The sequence below is a fragment of the Bufo bufo genome, chromosome 10 (genome assembly GCF_905171765.1).
Source record: "Bufo bufo chromosome 10, aBufBuf1.1, whole genome shotgun sequence".
Classification (NCBI taxonomy): domain Eukaryota; kingdom Metazoa; phylum Chordata; class Amphibia; order Anura; family Bufonidae; genus Bufo; species Bufo bufo.
In genome coordinates, this window is record NC_053398.1 from 46,458,285 (window position 1) to 46,480,944 (window position 22,660).

Here is a 22,660-nt window from a genome sequence, read left to right on the forward strand (position 1 = left end):
ATCACAGCAGCATTGGCATTTGATCAATCTGTAATTGCTGCTTGATAGTGAGGCAACCAAAGAAATGTAGAAACAAGGAAGACAAGAATATTGGCAAGAGTGATCTGGACTAGAAGGCTTGTTGAAATGGTTACCAGGCTGTAACTCCACTGTATTTAAAACATCGATGCTCAGTCAATGTTTACTAATGCTTTTTGTGGAGTTCATTCTGTAATATTTAGCCACTTTTGTTAGTGTTGTGTAGAGTTCATGGGAACAACTCTAGAAGTCAATGTTCCACTCATTCTGCTGTTTTCTATTTGCATACAGTGTTGTCCTCACTTCCAGCGCTGGCACTAGCACCCAGTATTCCCACAAAAGAGGCTTCATCTGGAGTGGTAAATGGGTTGGAGGTGTCGGAGCAACAGAGACCTTGGCTGTATTTGGAAGAGATGGTGAATTCTTTGCTCAGTACTGCACAGCAGCTGAAAGCCTACGTGGAGCAGGCCAAAAACGAGGCAGCAGCCGCCGCTGAGAGGAAGGAGGTAAGACAGGATTTCCAAGAAAAGGACAAACTCCGATCCACTTTAACCCCTTTAATGCCCTTGTAAATGATAACCATGGAATCTAGGTGGTTAGATAGAGGGAGGAGGTGCCCTCTGTCACTTCATCAGTGCTCTGTGACGTCAGTAGGTTGCGATGGCAGCCGGATGCCTGCCAGGTATACCAAAGCATCATAAAACCGATCAGAAGGTCGAATTGTGAAGTCCCCCAATGGGACAAAATAATAATAAATGTAATACAGTTTGAAAAGGTTTATTAGAAAAAATGTCTACCTTGAAAAAAAAAAAATGGTTGAAAAAATATATAATATGACCACTTTATTAGAGACCGTCAGAACAGCAGCACTTCGTCATGACATACATTCCATTAGGAGGTGGCCAGAGGTACTTACATGCTGTGAACAGCCTGTTCTACCTCATCCCAGAGATGCTTTCTAACATTACAATATGGAGACTGCGATGGTCAGGGAAGCAAGGAAAACTTGCTGTCTTGTTCCTCAAACCAATCCACAACTATACAACCCTTGTGAGATGGTGCATTCTCTGCTGAAAGTGTCCTTCTGCCTTGATGTCATCATCTGATCCCTTTCTTCAACAAGTTGTTTTTATCCACGGGATCCCCTTTGGTTGAATGTTTATTTTTTTTTCTAAATCCCACCATTCACGGTATACTCTTGACACTGTTGCTCAAGAAAACCTCCCATGGTTGGAAGTTTTTAAAATGCCGGTTCTGGCTAGTCAAGTACTGACGACATGCCTCCTTCAAAGTTTCTCAGACTTGTAGATAACTTTAACTCCCACCACCACCCCCCAAAAAAAGAAAAGTTAATCAGTTAAGGTGGGTTTACACGTTCCTTCCCAACAGTCAGCTGCTCGTTCGGTTTATATGCAGCGATCATCTCCACAGTATGAGGACGAGGGATCGCTCATCCTCATACAGCTACATGGTTTCTGGCATCGCTGCCCAGAACTGATGATTGGTGATGCCTGCACAAACAACTGGATCACCCAATAGACAAGCATTTCGCTCATTCATTGGGTGATCAGCGGCACATTTAGACTGGCAGATTGTCAGGAAAGTTTGTTCCGGATAATATGCCCAAATATCTGTGTATCAGTGTAAATCCATCTTTTAGTTACAAGTATCGCAAAAAAAAAAAAAGGTTGTGGTTCTTGGAAAGCGGCAAGATTAAGGCCTCTTGCACACGACCGTATTTTTGGTCCGTGTCCAATCTGCATTTTTTGTGGATCGCTCACAGACCCAGTCAAATTTTTAAAATGCAGACCGCACTATTCTTGTCAGTTTACCAGTAGGCAGTTCTATTAGGAAAATGTGGCATGCACACACAACCGGTGTCTGTATTTTGTGGATCCGTGGTTTGCAGACCGCATGGACTGTACTATTTATCGTGTAATAAACCTATACTTATTTAGCTTTGCTGTAATCATTCTGGCCTATAGTATAAAGATAATCTTATTTTATTTCTCATAGTGAATAGTATACATTTAATATGTAAAAAACAATGGCAAAGTTACTGCTTTTTTCTATCCAGACTCCCTAAAAAGTTTTTTTTATAAAAGTTGCACCACAAAACACTGCCCAAAAAAATAAGGCCCCATACTGCTGAAAGGAGTTGTGCAACTTTTTACCGTGATGACCTATCTTCAAGATAGGCCTTCACTAACTGATTGGCAGGGATCCCACACCCTGCCCCCTTGCTAATCAGCTGTTCAAGTGTCGCTTCCACATTTGGAAGTTTGCATCGGAACAACACAGCTCTGTCCACTTTGTAGCGCACACACACTTCATCACTGCAGCTTCGCTCCCATTGACGTTAATGAGAGCAAGTGCTGAAGTACTAGCCTACATTACACAGCTGACGGAGCCATGTCATTTTGGTGCTCATTTTCAGCGCTGGAGCTACACCCAAACAACTTATTGCATGGGTGCGGGGTCTCTGACCCCAGCGGTTCAGCTAGTGAAGGCCTATCCTGAGGATAGGCCATCACTTAAAAAAATCTGGACAACTTCATTAGTGCAACAAAAAAAAAAAAAACGAACCTATTTTAGGTCCACATCTGATCTGCATTTTTTTTTTTTGCAGATCGGATGCGGATCCATTAATTTCAAGGGGCCACAACAAATGCGTGCAGCACACCGTGTGCTGTCTGCATCCATATGTCCGTTCCATTGCCCTGTAAGAAAAATAGAACATGTCAAATTCTTGTCCATTTTGCGGACAAGCAATTTTAACATAGGGCAGGACATGCAGAACGGGAAATTATGGAACACACATGGCCAGTATCCTTTTTTTTTTTTTTTTGCGGACCACAAAACGGGTACGGCCTTGTGCATGAGGCCTAAAGGTGATGCTTTGTTGTGCCCCTGTGTGTCCATCAAGTGACCCGGACAGAGTTAATGAATTCTATGACTGCATTCAATGTAGTGAATAGATACAGAACATATACTGAAAAATAATTTTTCACTTTTCCGGAAGATCCCTTTAAAATATTTTTCCTCCAATTGCATCTATGAAATTCCTAAGACTGTTTAGCAATAATATAATTGGTAAATATGATGTCATTTTGGTGCCTGAACTTTTAGTAAAAGAAATCAAAGTGTGTGACTAATAAAGAAGATGTGATCTGACGTCTGAATGTCTGCTACCCCCTCCTTGTAACTGCTCTGTGTATTTCTTATGGATCTTTTTTTTTGTTGCTAAATGCCTGGTCCAGAGGTTGTAACCCCTTATCCAGAACAGTGTGCACTGTGACATTACTGGCTGCAGCAGCCCACACCGTGCCTATGACACAGGTCAGCGAGATGATCTGTAATTAAATCCATAATCTTCTTATAGGACAGACAGGTCCCACTGCGGCTGAAACCTGCTGCAAATACTTAGTGGTGGAAGAGATTGTTTCCCATACACTGTTGTCTGTCGGACCCTGAGCGTCCCTCCAGTATAAGGTCTCTGCGGTCAGAGTTTGCTGGCTGCCAGTCCGGTCCCAGGACAGGGGCAGCCAAATCCTTTCTCTTGGCTGGTCGCTTGTTTTATTACGTTACTGCTCAGTGTTACATTGTCGCACACAGCCACACAGTCTTTATACTGTTTTCCAGGAAACATTTTTTATTATCTCTAACATCGCTTATATCTAATTTAGAAGTCCCTGAGTTGTCCTGTTATCTAAAGTCCCAAACGCCATTTTCTAACCCACAGATTTTCTGACCAATCATTGGTCAGATGGCCGCTTACGCACGCGGATCTTTTGTTATGCACACCAACTATTGGTCTGATTGGACAGAAATTGGTCAGATAATCTGTCGGTGTAATACAGCCCTTATGCAGAGACCATGAGGGCCACCTCACTAGGCAGATTTGAATAGAGTTCCTAAAGGCTGGGTTTGTTTAACGTATACAAAAAAACGTATATGTTAAACAGATGCTTCAGACTGATACCATACTGCAGTCATCTGTTCCATTGTAAAAAAAAAAAAGTATACTTTTTTTTAACGGACTGTGCAGGATACAAGAACGTTGTGTGCTGCGTTTTTGTTTTTTTTTCTAACGTGTACATCAAACGGAGGCATAAAACGTGATGTTAACCCACCCTAAATCTGACTTCCCCTCAGAATTGTGTTGTTAATCTGCATGCAGATTCGGACACAAGTGAAGGACAAACCCTCTCAAGCTAGGAGCACAATGCACCCTACATCTTATTATAGAACTCGGAGTATTAAGTATACAGGACGCTACTAAGCTCCCTCTAGCATTGGCTGCAGAGATCCTTTAAAGGGAGATTGTCTTTTCTGTTTTCCTGCCCTTACAGAGAGCAGCATGTAGTAGTTTGAGCCTTGTTAACATAGTCAGTGATTTCCATCAGTAATTGTGAGCCAAAACCAGGAAGGGGGCATCTGCAAATAGTTTATTTAATATTATGTAATGTTATGTATTGTCATGTTATGGATTATACCCCAGCATAGCCATGTATGGATGGCACACCAAGGGTTAACCATCCTGGTTCAGCCCTTTTCCAGGAGGTTGGGTGAGGATCCAGGATCCACTCCCATCTCAGTGAGTTAGTTAGTCTTAGGAGAGAATTCAAAGAGGGAGGAAGCTGTTGCCTCATGCTCCTTCTTTTTAGGCCTCAAGTTCCAGAGACCAACAGATCTCTGTGTGAATTACTGCAAGATCATCAGAAAGAGGAGGAGAAAGACAGAGGAGAGAACTGGAGAACTTAGAATCTGTATGGCCAAGCATAGGCGTCAGCAAGGTAATCTGTTACTATAGCCATTCAGACTTTGCTGCTGTGGTGGACACTTTTAAGACACCCCTCTTTCTTGGACACGTCCTGGCCAGACGTACCTTCAAAACCCTGTATCCCGCAGTGCACATTATGGCCATTATTGCCAAGGTACTGTTGCCAGCCATAGATTCTACAAAATGTACAAAGAGGGCCATAACTCCCATCCTTCTCTAAATCCATACATCACTGACTGTATGAATAAAGCGTTAAAGGGGTTGTCCAAGTTATATTTATCGATGACCTATCCTCAAACAGCTAATCGGCGGGGGTGCCAGGTGTCGGACCCCAGCCGATCTGATATTCATGAACTATTCTGAGGATAGGTCATCAATAGTGTTGAGCGAACGTGTGTTTTAAGTTCGGCGTCTAAAGTTCGGGTTCGGGTTATCGAAGTATCCCGTTATGGATTCCGCTACCATGGACCATAACGGAATTTAGAATCCATAACGGGATACTTCGATAACCTGAACTCTAACATTAGACGCCGAACTCAAAACACAAGTTCGCTCAACACTAGTCATCAATAAATATAACTTGGATAACCCCTTTAAGACACATTTTCAAGTTCTGAGGAGCAGCAGATGGTCAGGAAGGAATAGTTCCTTCCCCACAGTTAGCTGCTCATTAAGTGAAGTTGAAGCACTTCTTCTAAATGCAGCGATTACCCCCACAGTATGAGGTTGAGCGATGGCTACTGCTATCATTGCTCCTATGACAAGAAATGCATGACTCTTCTCTTACAGGCGCTGCAAGGATTAAAGGGTTGTCTCACTTCAGCAAATAGCATTTATCATGTAGTGGAAGTTAATACAAGGTACTTACTAATGTATTGTGATTGTCCATATTGCCTCCTTTGCTTGATTCATTTTTCCATCACATTATACACTGCTCGTTTCCATGATTACGACCACCCTGCAATCCATCAGCAGTGGCCGTGCTTGCACACTATAAGGAGTGCAGGCCTATGCGCATTCCCATGCTCCCAGATAGTGCTGAGCGAATTGAAGTCCACGAAGTGGACTTCGATCCGAGTTTCAGGGAAAATTCGATTTAGCTGCAAAGCCGAATTTCCTCGTTCTTTGTGCCAACTAATCGATTTTACCTGAAATGGCGGTAAAAAAATAAAGAAAAATCATACTTGCCTGATCCATATGAGTGCGAAGACCCGGCCGCCTTCATCCTGATTAAAGATCCTGCATGAAATCCTGTGCACGGTGATGTATGACATCACTACAGGCCACATGAGATTTCGCGCCAGATCTTCAATCAAGATGGCGGCGGCCAGCTCTTCGCGATCAAATGGATAAGGAGGTAAGTATCATTTTATTTTTTTTACACTTTAATATTAATGTCAGATGCCGCAATCAACGATGAATGCGGCATCTGAGGGGTACAATGACATCCCCTACTTACAAAGAAATGCACTTTGCTTTTTAAAATTTGGTGAAGAAGTTGAATAGAATTTTTCAATACTTCGCTCATCTTTAGTCCTAGACATCAGAGAGGCCAGCGCATTTTTCTATAATGTGAAAGCACGGCCACCGCTGCTGGATTACAGGTTGTAACCATGGATGCAAGCAGTGTATAATGCAATGAAAAAAATGAATCAAACCAGCAAAGGAAGCAATATGGACAATCACAATACATTAGTAAGTGGCTTGGATTAACTTTATTAACTTGTTGAAGTGAGACAACCCCTTTAAAGAGTATCAGAAAATGGCTATATATTACAGAATTATGCCAGCCCTGTGCCATCAGTTGGCAAGTCATTTTGATGTCATCTGAGAGGGCAAGGATAGCTTCTTATCTTGATGTCCTTGTATTGATGGTGCACTGTATCCCGATGTCTCCCACACATTCATGTTCTGCGTAAGGGGGTGGCGTTACCAGAAGTGTAAGCCAGGTCACTGGCGGACTGAACATTGTTCTGTTGAGGGACACCTCGCATTGTCCCAGTGATATGATTGGAGGACAGAGCAGACTCTTGTGGGTGAATTGCTTGAATCCTGCCCATACAATAATGTAAACTTTTTCTGATGAGAGGACAGTGCTTTTAAAGGGTTTGTCCCATTACAATTATTTCCTATGCACAGGATAGGGGGAAAGTGTCTCAATTGGTGGGGGAATGGAACCCTGCTGGTCAAGAGAACGGGGACCTTGTGTTCCATTTTTTTAAATGGACTGGTGGTCAGGCATTCGTGCTGTCCCTCCATTCAGGTTTATGGGACTACCTTGTGCACGACCATGTCCAGCAAACCAATAGACTAGAATAAAGCGGCAGTGGACATGTGTGCCAGCCGCTCCACTTAGAGGGGTGCACACAGGTCCCCTCTTCTCTCAGCGGTGTCAGTGTTTGTTTGTAATGGGGCAATCCCTTTAGAAGATTATATATATAGAATAAATGTTTTGTGGGTTGGGGGTCCCGTAGATCTGTTTGCTAATTCAAAGTTCTTGGCTTTACTTGTCCATCGGATAGGCGAAGTTTCCAGTGACGGGACCCCCACCTAGTACACCTTTTATGGGTTCACCACAAAAAATTCGGAATACCCCTTTAACACTCCAGTTATGACTTTGGCCAGAAAGCAAGCAGCTAACAGATTTCACTCATTAACTTTACCCGTTGGGTTTCTTTTCCTGCAGTTCCCAAGTCATCTCTTCCAGCAGACAGAGGACATGGATGGCAAACACGAAATTTTACTTCGGGTAAGCGCTTGCACTTAGACTTATATGTGTATCGTGCATGTGTCACTATTCCAATCTGACATGCTATTTTTCAGCAGGACCCTTGGGTTCCATGCTGTCATATGTTCCCGATCTAGATCCATGATAATTGTGCTGCTCCTGAAGAATTCCGCACGTTTTTTGAATATTAATGCTCAGTCTATCTTTAGAGGCCATGCGTCCTATATGTCCTGTATAATGTATGTTCAAGCAACAAAAAGCAAAGTGTGACAGATTTATGAATGTATCGTCACAGCCGAGTCGCACCTCCCTCCTCTCTCGCTCTGCATCTCATTACCTCTCACTATTTTAAGGAGTTTTATTTCCTCTCCTTCACACTCTTCCCCCCCCGCCCCCCATGTTATGCGTCTGCTCATCACGCTCCTTGAATGTCTTCATACTGTGGTGGTCTTTGGAATACACTTACTGTTGTATTACTTCTAGTTGGTTTTCGAATTACGACTTTTTTTTAAGGGCATGCAGAGGTGTTATTCTCGTCTTTCTGGTATAATTAGCATCTTCCTCGATTTTCTTTCTTCTTCCGTAATTGGTTCTTGCTACATGGATGAATGTCTGGAAATAGCGGAGAAACTAGAAAGCCGTTATCGCCTCGTATGCAGCTCTCGATCTGGTGGAAATGATAATGATATTATAAGACTTCACCGAGGCATTCCATGTTTTTTTAAAAATTTGAGAAGAGTAAGGTCAGTTTCACAGGGTTTTCAGTCCAGGAAACCCGTTCTATGTGAGGGTTGGATTTCCCAGACAGAGCACTGCTCCTCTGAGGTTAGGACTTGCTTGACTGTGGGTCTACTGGACTGTAGTCACAGCGTCCTCTAAGTACAGTAGACCCCCGGTCAGGCAGGAAGAAATCATTATGATTCTTTATAGTGGCAAACTATCACAAGTCTTTATTATACACCGGGTTTCCAAAACCCCAGTGTTTTTAAAAAGAATTGGTGTCAGAGTGGATGCTACATGTCCAAGATGTCCTATGGATTCAGCAGATTTAATACATATATTGTGGTTCTGTCCAAGGTTGGATGAGTTTTGGACGAATGTATTGGAAATAATTCAGTCTTCTCAATAAGAGTTCCTCGTGAACCTAAAGTTTGTATCTTGGGTTATATGGCGGATGTTGGTGTAGATGAGGTGGGTAGGACAGAAATAGGGAGGTTATTATATGTAGCCAGGAAACGTATTGCTCTTCATTGGATTCAATCGTCTCCCCCCCAAGGATGGAGGAATTTCATAGTAAAGTTAATACTATGTTCATGTATGAGAAAGCAGTATTCTTGAAACGAGGGTGTCCTCATAAGTTTGATACATTGTGGGGTCTTTGGTTGGGGACTGTTGGTCTTTCTAGATAATTACAGTTTGTCCTACCAATGCTGGAGTGGGGGGGTTGGCGGAAGGGGGGTAGGGTAGGTAATACTTATGGTTGGGGGTGGAATTAATGTGTAAAACATTTGTAATGGTTTACAATACTTGCAATGGATTTGTGAATATATATATATATATATATATATGTGGTACTCTTTTGATGATGATATCTGTATTACTTGTACCGCTTGTGATTTATTACTGTTGATCTAATTTATTATTAACAATAAAAATGATCTGATTCATGATTCTTTATATCCCAGCCAGAGGAGCAGTGTTCAGTCCGGGAAATCCAGCCCTCGCACAGAGTGTTTCCCGAACTGAAAGCACTCATGTGAAATTGTAGTCTTTGAGTGTCTTCTGCCCTGGGCTACTAGATGCCCTTCCCTCTTTACTCCTATGTAGGGGAAGGGAAAGGAGTATTTGTTCCTTATATTTTTCCCACTGCACTTACATGTTGCAGGGAAATGAAAAGGAATTGGGGTTGTCCACATGGTATAATTTTTTTTTATAAAAGGGTTAAAATGACGTAAAAAAGTGATAATTCACCAATCCCCCAGCGCTGGTCCCCACTATTTCCATGACCCTCTCTGCACATAGAAAATAATCGCTCAGACGGTCATCGGCTGTAAAAGTGAACGGCCCCAACCAGTGATTGTCTGAGCAGTCATTTCCTGTGTGTGGGGACATGGAAAGGGTTGGAATGGAAGTGGCAAGGTAGTGATGCGGTGTGTATCACTTCTTTTCTTAGTTTTTATGCCATTTTGACATTTTTTATTTTTTTTGTTACTGGCTGGACAACCCCATTAAAGGGGCAATCTGACTTAATACTCATTTTGACATGAAGAAGGTCCAGAATACTCATGTAATGGCACACTAATGTGAAGTGCCTAACGGAAAAACTAAATGTGCCGTACCAGTCCAAACCTCATGTTGTTTTACTATATACTATATTTCCAATGCACTGTGAAATGGCGGACCAGCACTGGCCATACAGATCACGGCAGACACAGTTTTGAGAATCTGTAGGGGTCCCAACTCATGATCTTTGTAGTCGTGGTGGGGCTTTGTGCACTGGACAGTGAGAACTTGGATTTCGCACTGTAACGTAGGCTCACTTCTTTTGTGAAGGCTTGTACATGGAAGTAGGGTAGATATTAGTAACACAGTAGACTTTCTGACTTCATTGTCTGTAGGACACTCGTATTCCATTATGTTCGATGTCCTATTCATACAATGCTGAGAAATGTATTCTTATGGTGACATTGTGTCTCTAACGCTACTCTGGTCTCCTTCAGCAATCCTGCGTTAATTGCGGCAGAGAAGCTCTTAACGAATGCACTGGCTGCCACAAAGTCAATTACTGCTCCATCTTCTGCCAGCGTAAGGTAGGAACTGTCTCAAGTGTCTGTAAGAGCCCTTGTTACTTGACAAGCTTCATCCAAATGCTATATGAACATTCACAAAAGAACCTAAGGGACAGGGAATATAATGTACAGCTAAAGCAAGAACAAGGTTGTATAAAGAGGCAATGACCTACATGGGATCAGCAAGCTTTATTCTTAAAGGGGTATTCCACAGGATATGCAGTAAGTGGTGGATAGATGCAGGTCCCTTCTGTGGCACCTGCACCAATTGTGTCTCAAGAACAGGAGTTCCCTGATCCCTATCCCACTAGGTCAGGCAGCAGTTGGCTTCCACATCCAGACAGGGAATGAATGGAAAGGTGGCCGCAACTCTTTCCATCCACTTTTATGGAAGATGGCTCAGCAAGTGCGCCATGACTCCCATAGAAGTGAATGGAGAGAGGCGGGCACGTGTGATGCCGCCTTCGAAGTTTGACCGTTATTTGGGGCGTTCTGAAGCTAGATGCGGGTCCCACTTCTGAGACCTGCACCTATCAGACATTTTTGGTATATTCTGTGGATAAATGTTTAAGATGTTGTGTAGCAAGGTATTTAACGGTTCTTTACCTTTTTAATACCTTGCAATATAGTTAGTTAGTTGTACCTGGCAACATTCCTGAGATCTGAAGTAACTGTACATGCCTACTGCACACTGAAGACCTTTAGGAGGTCCCAGGAGGCTACAAAACATATGTAACAAAGAGCTCAGTTCCATTGAGGACATAATCGGGGTAAGATGTGTCTTGCTACCACCACCTCTATCATATGGGCGTCAGCCAGTTGTCATGTTGGGAACTGATCGTTGGGGAGCTGGCTCATATGTTAACGGCTTTGGTTACTGTTACTTACTTTACTCATAATTTAGTAAATGTTTTACGCACCTAAGTCATGGACGTTTCAGTAGCGGTACCATTCTATTTCTATTTGTGTAATGTATAGGGGCAGTGATGCTGACCATTTTTGTAATATACTTTAATTTCTGAAATCATAAATTTCTATTAGAAAAATAGCTCTGAAGTGGCCCATTCTGAGCCTTAGCGACGCTCCTCTGTCTTCTGTTTACATAACTGTGGAGACTTGCTGACACTGACATTTTCTATGTAAACAGAAGACAGAGGAGCGTCGCTAAGGCTCAGAATGGGCCACTTCAGAGCTATTTTTCTAATAGAAATGTATGATTTCAGTTATTAAAGTATATTACAAAAATGGTCAGTATCACTGCCCCTGTACATTACACCAATAGAAATAGATCGGCAGTTACACTTTAAATGTGCACTAATAACACACCAACATTTTGGTGCATCTTTGGACAACAAATAGGTGGTGTAAATTAGATTAATCAAAAAAGGAAAATGCGTGGCAATCCTTTTATATTGCTTGAGAAAGATTCAGACTCAAAACGTCTCTATGCTGGGTGAATAAAGAATTCACATATTTTTTGACATTCAAAGGGTCCTGGAGCTAGAGCTATGGGCACCTTTGGAAACAATTATTTTTATTATTGTATTTTACTTATTTTGAGCCCAAATATATATATTTTTTCAATTAGTCTTTATATAAAAAAAAAAGTTAAACAGTTTTTTCTGTACAGCTTGCATATTCACTACATATACAGACTACTTCTCTCTGCCTCACAGTGAATCCGTTAAGGAGCTGCTCTGACTGATCCTTAGTCCTTACCTGTACTTTCCTAACGGCTCATAAACACTTGTTTAAAGGGAGTCTGTCACCTCATTGTCACCAATATAACTAACAACACTGCCCCATAGAAGACTGCAAACACTTTCCAAACATACCTGTCTGTACTATGTGTCTGTATTCCATGTCCAGGAAAAACTACTCCCAAGTGCCCAGCTGAAAGTGAAAGTAAAAACAGCTTTCACGCCTGACTCGATTTCTAACGGCTATATCTTCTGATATAGTGGATACAATGCTGTGTTTCTGTTATAGTTTGAAAGGTTGGAATGCCAGCTTTCAAACAAGGGCAGGTACAGGTAAAACTCGAAAAATTAGAATATCGTGCAAAGTTCATTTATTTCAGTAATGCAACTTAAAAGGTAAAACTAACACATGAGAGACTCATTACAGGCAAAGCGAGATATTTCAAGCCTTTATTTGTTATAATTTGGATTATTATGGCTTATAGCTTATGAAAACCCCAAAGTCACAATTTTGAGGTTCCCTTTGCTCAGGGGGTATGGATTAATTAGCTGACTAGAGTGTGACACTTTGAGCCTAGAATATTGAACCTTTTCACAATATTCTAATTTTAAGTTGCATTACTGAAATAAATGGACTTTTGCACGATATTCGAATTCTTCGAGTTTCACCTGTATATCTAGTTGGTACCAATTCTAAGATATGAGCAGCTAAAGCAGCCCTCCCCTCTTCAGTCTGGTTTGCTTTGGGCACTTGGGAGCTGTTTTCCAGCAGAATAAGGGTCCATTCACACGTCCGTAATTTGGGTCCGCATTCGTTCTGCAATTTGCGTACCCATTCACTTTCAATGGGGCTGGAACGGATACAAATCCACATTTCCTGGATCCGCATCCGCATTTTCGGGATCCGCATCTGTTTTTTCGGGATCCGTTTTTTCGGGATTCGCAATTTCGTTCCTGGAAAAAATAGAACATGTCCTATTCTTGTCCGCAATTGCGGACCAGAAAAGGCATTTTCTATTATAGTGTCTGTGATGTGCGGATCCGCAAATTGCGGATCGCACATTGCAGGTGTCCGTGTTTTGCGGATCCGCAATTTGCGGATCCGCAAAACACTTACGGACGTGTGAATGGACCCTAAAAGTGCTTTTCCTGGACATGGAATACAGACACATAGTACACACAGGTATACTTGGAATGTGTATGCAATCTTCTGTGGTACAGTGCTCTTAAATATATTGGTGAAAAAGAGGTGACAGACTCCCTTTAAGCCATATTCTTATCGGCTTGATAAGAATTTAGCTATAATGAGTGACTATGAGCTGTCGGGTGTTCAGAATTGAGGGCTACAGAGCGGTCACAGCAGCTCCCTGACAGAGAACAATAGTCTAGCACTAGTGAAAGTGAAAGCTGTCGAGGAAAAACTGAGATTTTTATTTATTTTTAATTTTTTTAAATAAAGACCAACTTAAAAAATTATTTTTAGCCCAAAATGCATTAGTGAAAAAAATGCCTCCAAAGGAGTCCGTAGCGTTTAACAATTTTTGTACCGTGTTTTTGCGGCGTATTTCTGCGCTACATTGTAGACGCCACCTAAACTTTTTGTGAACAAGGCCTATGATGTGATATTTGCCGCCAGGATATTTTTCATGTTTTGCAGTAACAGTTATACTATCAGCTACTGTAAAATTTACAAGGTGGCCTTTTTTTTTATGCTGTCATATACGAAAGAGTGCATTTCTTAGTTTAAAGCTGTGTAGCAGGTATGACATCATATAACTGGTGAGAGCTTGCAGTTTTCATTTACTTGACTTGATTTGCTTTTTGATAGGACTGGAAGGATCACCAGCACCTTTGTGGCCAGACATCCACCCTGTCAGTCCATGCCGATGATGTTCACGTTACAGAGAAGGAGCCAGTCTGATCTTCCTATGTTCTGACAATGTCTTCCTTTTTTTGACCAAGCACAATGACGTGGACACTCTAGAAAGAGTTGTAGATAAGACTAAATTTTAGTTTTTTAATAATTGTCTGAAAGGATCACTAGTGAGACAGAAGGAGAACCTGACAGTATTTGAATTGGGTTATTTATATTATTTGTATAATTTGTAAATTATATGGCATTTTAAAGACTTGAACATAATGGTAATAATATACCATTGACAATGAATTGTCTTGTGTTCTGATTCCACATGTTCTGTACTTTTATCAGGTAGGCTGGGATACTTCTGATGTGCCTGTAGAGGTCATTTGGCTAGATATATGCCAAAAGAGAGAGAGATTTTAAATGTAGTAGTGTCAGATGTGGACACAGAATGTAGAGGCCAAACATGAAGTGAACGTAGTCGTCTTCTTGTTGGCTTTATTGTAACATTTATGTTGTTTGGATTATGAATTATAACTTTCACTGAATGCCAAAGACAAAGTTGATGCAGAAGCAACAAAGACAACTCCATAATGCAGATCTCCAATCTCCTGAGCTGGAGATTTGCTGGTTCCTACATTTTAAAAGGCAGAGCTTTATTGTATATGGGGAAAAACACTTAAAACATGTAATTGCCTTGTAAAATCACCAGGTTTACCTTCATCCCTAGCGTAGTGCCCTGGAGGAGGTGGGTAGAGCATTTGAATGACTTAACCGTTTACTCCATTTACAAGAATGTGCTGATTCTTGAATTAGGAGCTAGAAGAGTCTGTCGAAAGACTACTACCACAACCTGCCTATGGTTAATGGGTGGATATAGTAGCCTGCTCCAGAATTATTGCTTTTTATTTGGGATGTGCCTCCCAGTAATACATTTGGTTTGTGAGATCTGTGCGTCTAGGATGCTGTAGACTTCACTAGCTCCTGTGTATCAGCACAGTTTCGGACTCACTTGTGTGTGTGCTTTACTGTCTATTTGCAGCCTATGTGAGCTGTGCTGCTTGGGAGTCTTTGTCCCCTCTCCACACTCTGATTTGTCATCTACAACCCCCCCCCCCCCCCCCCTCTCCATTACTATCTATTCAATTGAGAGAAGGGAGGGAGAAATGGGGGCAGAGCTGTGACTGATTACACACACTTCGAGTAGAAAAATGGTATTACATTTTTAATGAAGGCTTTAAAAGTTGTTTAAATTGACACTGTTATCACATACCTGCATAGCAATCCAAATAAATTGTTAGATGTGTGCTTTTCTCCTGAGCAAGACGCCCCAATTGGTGCTCGCATTCCAGATAAATTATTGAATTTTCTGGTATGCAAATTAACTGCAATGAAGGCATCAACGTTGCACTGAAAGCCACGCCCCTCATCAGCTTTGAGTGACAGGGGGCCAGGCATCAGCGATGTAATCTCGCCTGGCCTTGTACTCTGGCACCTGCACATTTGCCCCTGGGATTGGCGCGCACAGAGTACAGGCCTGCCTGTGCCGATTCCCAAGACAATTGCACAGACGCGTGAGTACAGGGCCAGGCAAGATTAAGACTGTCTTGCCCTGTCACTCAAAGCTGGGGGAGAGAGGGGTGGGCATCAAAAAAGGGCGCGGCTTTCAGTGCGATGGCGTGCATCGGTGATGCCCTTGTTGCTCCAAGCAATTAATTTGCATATCAGAAAAGGAAGAATTTCTCCAGAATGTGGTCACTAATCTGAATGGGAGAAAGAGAGCATTTTACTAAACAGACCCGCACGGATATGTAGAAAATCATTTGGAGAGATATTCAGATACGCGGTGACAGATTCACTTTAATTTTGCATTTAGGAAGCAAGGACAATTCAAAACAATCAGTGCTTATATAGCCTAATAACTATATATCGCACTGCCATGGGATAAATGATCCTATAGATACTAGGAATATATATATATATATATATATATATATATATATATATATATATATATATATATATATAAAAAATATATATATATATATATATATAAAAAATATATATATATATATATATATAAAAAATATATATATATATATATATATATATATAAAAAAAATATATATATATATATATAAATATATTTGTCCATAATGCATTGTGTTTTTTATTCATGTGTGGCATACATGGCCTGGATCATCTTTCCATTGCAAAACTGCTTTGATACCTTGCTGGTAGAGATAATAATGTGGGTCATAGCGTGTGGATTATTAGAATATTTCCCAAAGCATTCATTTGATTTTGCAGAAAGCAGTTATTTTATATACAATTTCAATAAACTGTCATACTGCATCACGTGTTTGTGTGTTGTTTTTTTTGTTTAATTAGATGTAGAGTCACTATTTTCATGCTAACACATACAAGTGTTCTGGTTTCTAGCATTATGGTCAGTTAGGAAACTATGGCCATCACTTCAATTCTTATGTAAGAAGATGAACTAAGAGACCTTGACTGCAGAGGCTGTCATCAAATAGGCCTAAAATTGATTAAATCTTTGTGGTGACGTCACATGGCCTAGGACAGGGATCAGCAACCTTCGGCACTCCAGCTGCCGTGAAACTACAGCTCCCAGCATGCGCACTTGCTCAGCTGTTCTTGTAACTCCCATAAAAGTGAAAAGAGGATTCTGGGAGTTCTAGTCTCAGAACAGCCGGAGTGCCGGAGGTTGCTGATCTTTGGCCCAGGAAGAAGCCCAAGTGCTCACGGAGCGTCGTGGACTCTTCGTACAGTGGACCGGCAGGGGTCCCGGGTGTCAGACCACTGACTCCTGAGGATAGACAATCGTTATGTAAATCCCGGGAAAATCCTTTTACTACGTCTGCTTTAGGCTCCATTCACACGTCCGCAAATGGGTCCGCATCCGTTCCGCAATTTTGCGGAATGGGTGCGGACCCATTCATTTTTTATGGATACGGAATGGATGCGGACAGCACACAGTGTGCTGTCAGCATCCGCATTTGCGGAGCGCGGCCCCAATCTTCAGGTCCGCAGCTCTGCAAAAGATAGAACATGTCCTATTCTTGTCCGCAGCTTGCGGACAAGAATAGGCATTTCTATAGGGGTGCCGGGCGGGTGTGTTACGGATCCGCAACACACCACGGACGTGTTAATGGAGCCTTAGGCTGTAAATCACAACAGCTTATCTATAACCTATTGGCACATTCCATTTTAATTTGTACTCCCATAAATAAAACCCGGCATCTTTATATCAAACAATTTCTTTATTGATCTATATAAAATCTTTCTTCTCACGGGTTATAGCACATTGGTTTACAACCTTACATTTCTCAAGAACTGGTATGATCCATCACAAAACAAAGCTTTTAAAGAGTTCTTTTCAAGACCCCAACAGACGACTAATGAAGTTGTGAACAAATGGGTCTTCTCTCCGGTTCTGCACAGCAGAAGGGTTTTACGCCGGTAGAGAAAGCAACTTGGTACATACTTCCACCTATGGAAAGCTAATTGTAATTCTTGTCTTGTTTAACCCATCAATGAACTCCACATATATGTTATCATGGTTAACCACAGCCAAAGATAACTGAGACACATGATGACCCATTTCTACTATATATCTGCTGCTCCTCCAACATCTCTACTGAACACCCTATTACAGATTTTATTAGCTCTTCATTTTAAATAAAAAACATTTCCAACCCCAGAATTAATTCCTAGAGCAGTAAGATGACCATTTATCTCCATTTCCTGCTGGATTCTTCTACAAATTGTCCCAACACAGATGATTAAAAAGAAGCATGTCATATAGACTGCGCAGTAAAGTTCAGAGCCACTGATTCCATCAGGACGTGTTGTGCTGTCCAACATCTCCATGGATCAGCAGCACAATCGAAGCACTTTGCGAAAATAGTTCCTAAACTCTGTATTGAATATTGTATAGATGACCGGGTTCAGGGCACTGTTGACGTATCCCAACCATGTGACGGTGCTGAAGAGCGGCGGAGGCATATAACAGGACTCGCACAACGCTCGGGTGATGTGCACGACAAAGAATGGTGTCCAGCAGAAGAGAAATGTACCTATAAAGAGGTAATAAAATACATTCAATACAATAAAACAAGAACAATGAGTTTAGTACTAGCTTAGGTAATATTATCATGACCGAAAATTAAGTAGATCCCTCCAAAAATAGGCATGGGCCTGATATTGCAGAATGTAAGGGAACTTCTAGAAAGTGATACTGGCAGGACTAATAATGATATACATGTGGCATCATTGTAACCTGCAGAAAAATAGCTGAAGGACTGTAGATTTTACAGCTGCATGCATCTGCAAATGGAACCAGGGTGGATAAAAATCAATGATTTTTTTAAAAAAAAATCAAAAAAAAATCTGATTTTTTAAAATTTAAATCGGATTTTTTTTATTTAAATCAGATTTTTTTTATATAAAATGCTTTTTGAGGAAAATATATTACCATCCAAAGGTTATTCCATCATGAAATAAAGATTAGTTTTTCAATTATGTAGAATAAGGCTGTAGGTGGACTCCCATATTGTTGAATGGATTAGGCAGTGGCTGAGGGACAGACAACAGAGGGTTGTAGTCAGTAGAGTATATTCAGACCATGGTCTTGTTACCAGTGGGGTACCTCAGGGATCTGTTCTGGGACCCATATTGTTTAATATATATTGCAGAAGGCCTCGATGGTAAGGTTCGTCTTTTTTCTGATGACACAAAGATTTGTAACAGGGTTGATGTTCCTGGAGGGATACACCAAATGGAAAAGGATTTAGGAAAACTAGAAGAATGGTCAAAAATCTGGCAACTAAAATGTAATGTTGATAAGTGCAAGATAATGCACCTAGGGCGTAAAAACCCAAGAGCAGAATATAGAATCAGTGATACAGTCCTAACCTCAGTATCTGAGGAAAGGGATTTAGGGGTCATTATTTCAGAAGACTTAAAGGTAGGCAGACAATGTCATAGAGCAGCAGGAAATGCTAGCAGAATGCTTGGGTGTATAGGGAGAGGCATTACCAGTAGACAGAGGGAGGTGCTCATGCCGCTCTACAGAGCACTAGTGAGACCTCATTTGGAGTATTGCTCGCAGTACTGGAGACCATATCTCCAGAAGGATATTGATACTTTGGAGAGAGTTCAGAGAAGAGCTACTAAACTGGTACATGGATTGCAGGATAAAACTTACCAGGAAAGATTAAAGGACCTTAACATGTATAGCTTGGAAGAAAGAAGAGACAGAGGGGATATGATGGAAACTTTTAAATACATAAAGGGAATCAACAAGGTAAAAGAGGAGAGAATATTTAAAAGAAGAAAAACTGCTACAAGAGTACATAGTTTTAAATTAGAGGGGCAAAGGTTTAAAAGTAATATCAGGAAGTATTACTTTACTGAGAGAGTAGTGGATGCATGGAATAGCCTTCCTGCAGAAGTGGTAGCTGCAAATACAGTAAAGGAGTTTAAGCATGCATGGGATAGGCATAAGGCCATCCTTCATATAACATAGGGCCAGGGGCTATCCATAGTATTCAGTATATTGGGCAGACTAGATGGGCCGAATGGTTCTTATCTGCCGACACATTCTATGTTTCTATATGTGTAATTTTTTGGGTAAATAAATTCCATTAATCCATTCACAATGTCATGCTCTTCCAGAGGTTTTTGTAAGATTATTGGGCAGTTTCTCTGCCTACAAGATATTATCACAGATGCTTGGTTTACTTTTGCAGTTCTCAAAACTGAATTTGACTCAGCAGAGATCACATGCCTCTTCTTCACAGCAAAAATGTTATAACATGAACAGAGTTGAGAAAAATACCTTAATCCTAACTTCTACAAACCTATGAATGCAGAATCAACCTAATCAAACTAATATGAAAAGTTGTTTAAATCTTCATCTACTTGCATATTTTAAGTTATACCAGCAAGAATTAGTCTTTATGTAGAAAACTATGATTTAAATCAAGCCTTACTGACTAGTGATTTAAATCGTGATTTAAATCAAATCCACCCTGAATGGAACACAATGAACATAGGTGCCATGTGAAACCCTAATAAAGTTATGAGTCAATATATAGTAAACATTGCCCTCTGTGATGATTGATATCTGCATGGCATACTAGGGCCTTATGCACACGAATATTAAATCTTCATACAACGGAGTAGTAATACAGCCCCCATTCCATGTTCCATCAGATGCTTCTTAATTACAACAGCCTAAAGAGCACCATATAGTGGACTAGGACACATGTCTGGAGATTGTCCTGTGTTCAAGGCTCCTTGCACCGCTAAGCAAAGGTAGACATGACTCTGGAAGGGGGGGACTTAGAACTACACCCTTTCCTGTATAGATGTGAAAGCCACTTTGGAGACACTTTTTTTTATTATTGTATCCTACTGATCTTTGGCTAAAATCATTGTTTCAGTTGATATTTATTACATTTTGAGCAGTTTTCCTTCTGTAGCTCTGACTTTCAGTAAGCTGCTCTTACGGCTAAATCTGTAACCCTTATCTCTGAACTGCTGACAGCTCATAAACACTCATTAAAGGTACATTCTTATCAAAAAATTAGCTATATTGAGAGTTTATGAGCTGCTAGGAATGTACAAATAAGGGCTTCTAGTCAACAAACACACTGGAAGTGAAACTTGTAAGACGAAAAATGTCCCTAAAGGTGTCCATTGCCTTTAAGCAAGAGAGGTTCTGCTTTACAAGGTTGTCCAGTGTGGTGGATTTTTTTTTAGATAGGGCTCAACATGAGAAAAAAGAATACTTACCAGTTCACCAACATGCCTATTCCGAGGCTTGCTGGGTACTGAAGGAAACGTTTTCCTCCCACCTCCCCTGTTTTAACCACTACTATGCAAATATTTATTTAACGTGAGCCCATCAGCAGTTCTGATCATGCTAAACTGCTGACAACACTAGGTAGTGGCTGGGGAAAGCAAGATACACATACCTTTCATGGTGCTTTTCACATCAGGACTAGTGATAACGGGGAAATCACCAGATGAAAGTTTTGCTGAAACGCGCGTCTGGGGTTACAGTTCTCCTGAGGTGATTTCCCCATTAATGGGTATGTGATAGATTGATGTTACATTCTGTATGAGGGATGGTTTTTGTGTATAGATTTTTATGCATTGTGATGCACTAGCATTTACTTGATACGTTTGACCATCTATTTACCCTTGGTCAAGGAATGTATAATTATTGCATCCCTCCCCCTTTATATGAGATTTGTACTTATGTAAACCGCACACATTTGTCTTGATGTATTTTGTCTCTATTTTTATCATGTCTTGTATACAGTCAGGTCCATAAATATTGGGACATCAACACAATTCTAACATTTTTGGCTCTATACACCACCACAATGGATTTGAAATATAAGAAACAAGATGTGCTTTAACTGTAGACAGTCAGCTTTAATTTGAGGGTATTTACATCCAAATCAGGTGAACAGTGTAGGAATTACAACAGTTTGCATATGTGCCTCCCACTTGTTAAGGGACCAAAAGTAATGGGATAGAATAATAATCATAACTCAAACTTTCACTTTTTAATACTTGGTTGCAAATCCTTTGCAGTCAATTACAGCCTGAAGTCTGGAACGCATAGACATCACCAGACGATGTGTTTCATCCCTGGTGAAGCTCTGCCAGGCCTCTACTGCAACTGTCTTCAGTTCCTGCTTGTTCTTGGGGCATTTTCCCTTCAGTTTTGTCTTCAGCAAGTGAAATGCATGCTCGATCGGATTCAGGTCAGGAGATTGACTTGGCCATTGCATAACATTCTACTTCTTTCCCTTAAAAAACTCTTTGGTTACTTTTGTAGTATGCTTTGGGTCATTGTCCATCTGCACTGTGAAGCGCCGTTTAGCGCCGAGTTCTGAAGCATTTGGCTGAATATGAGCAGATAATATTGCCCGAAACACTTCAGAATTCATCCTGCTGCTTTTGTCAGCAGTCACATCATCAATAAATACAAGAGAGCCAGTTCCATTGGCAGCCATACATGCCCACGCCATGACACTATCACCACCATGCTTCACTGATGAGGTGGTATGCTTAGGATCATGAGCAGTTCCTTTCCTTCTCCATACTCTTCTCTTCCCATGACTCTGGTACAAGTTGATCTTGGTCTCATCTGTCCATAGGATGTTGTTCCAGAACTGTGAAGGCTTTTTTAGATGTCGTTTGGCAAACTCTAATCTGGCCTTCCTGTTTTTGAGGCTCACCAATGGTTTACATCTTGTGGTGAACCCTCTGTATTCACTCTGGTGAAGTCTTCTCTTGTTTGTTGACTTTGACACACATACACCTACCTCCTGGAGAGTGTTCTTGATCTGGCCAACTGTTGTGAAGGGTGTTTTCTTCACCAGGGAAAGAATTCTTGTTTTGGCCACGCCTAATGTTTTTGCTATCTCTCTGATGGGTTTGTTTTGTTTTTTCAGCCTAATGATGGCTTGCTTCACTGATAGTGACAGCTCTTTGGATCTCATCTTGAGAGTTGACAGCAACAGATTCCAAATGCAAATAGCAGACTGGAAATGAACTCTGGACCTTTTATCTGCTCATTGTAATTGGGATAATGAGGGAATAACACAGACCTGGCCATGGAACAGCTAAGAAGCCAATTGTCCCATTACTTTTGGTCCCTTAACAAGTGGGAGGCACATATGCAAACTGTTGTAATTCCTACACCGTTCACCTGATTTGGATGTAAATACCCTCAAA

General features: G+C 41.1%; 2 protein-coding genes across 2 annotated transcripts in view; one reads left to right on the forward strand and one right to left on the reverse strand.

The window, feature by feature from the left end:
* The window catches only part of DEAF1 (DEAF1 transcription factor), an 83,735-nt gene extending 67,880 nt beyond the window's left edge, over positions 1-15,855 (forward strand). The window contains exons 9-12 of the mRNA XM_040409746.1: positions 310-524; positions 7,488-7,550; positions 10,250-10,339; positions 13,847-15,855. Coding sequence (XP_040265680.1) covers positions 310-524; positions 7,488-7,550; positions 10,250-10,339; positions 13,847-13,939 — 461 coding nt within the window. The 3' untranslated portion in view covers positions 13,940-15,855. The remainder of the gene's footprint in view (positions 1-309; positions 525-7,487; positions 7,551-10,249; positions 10,340-13,846) is intronic.
* A 1,914-nt stretch (positions 15,856-17,769) lies between these two features.
* Positions 17,770-22,660, reverse strand: part of DRD4 (dopamine receptor D4) — a 63,437-nt gene continuing 58,546 nt past the window's right edge. The window contains exon 4 of the mRNA XM_040409851.1: positions 17,770-17,979. Coding sequence (XP_040265785.1) covers positions 17,777-17,979 — 203 coding nt within the window. The 3' untranslated portion in view covers positions 17,770-17,776. The remainder of the gene's footprint in view (positions 17,980-22,660) is intronic.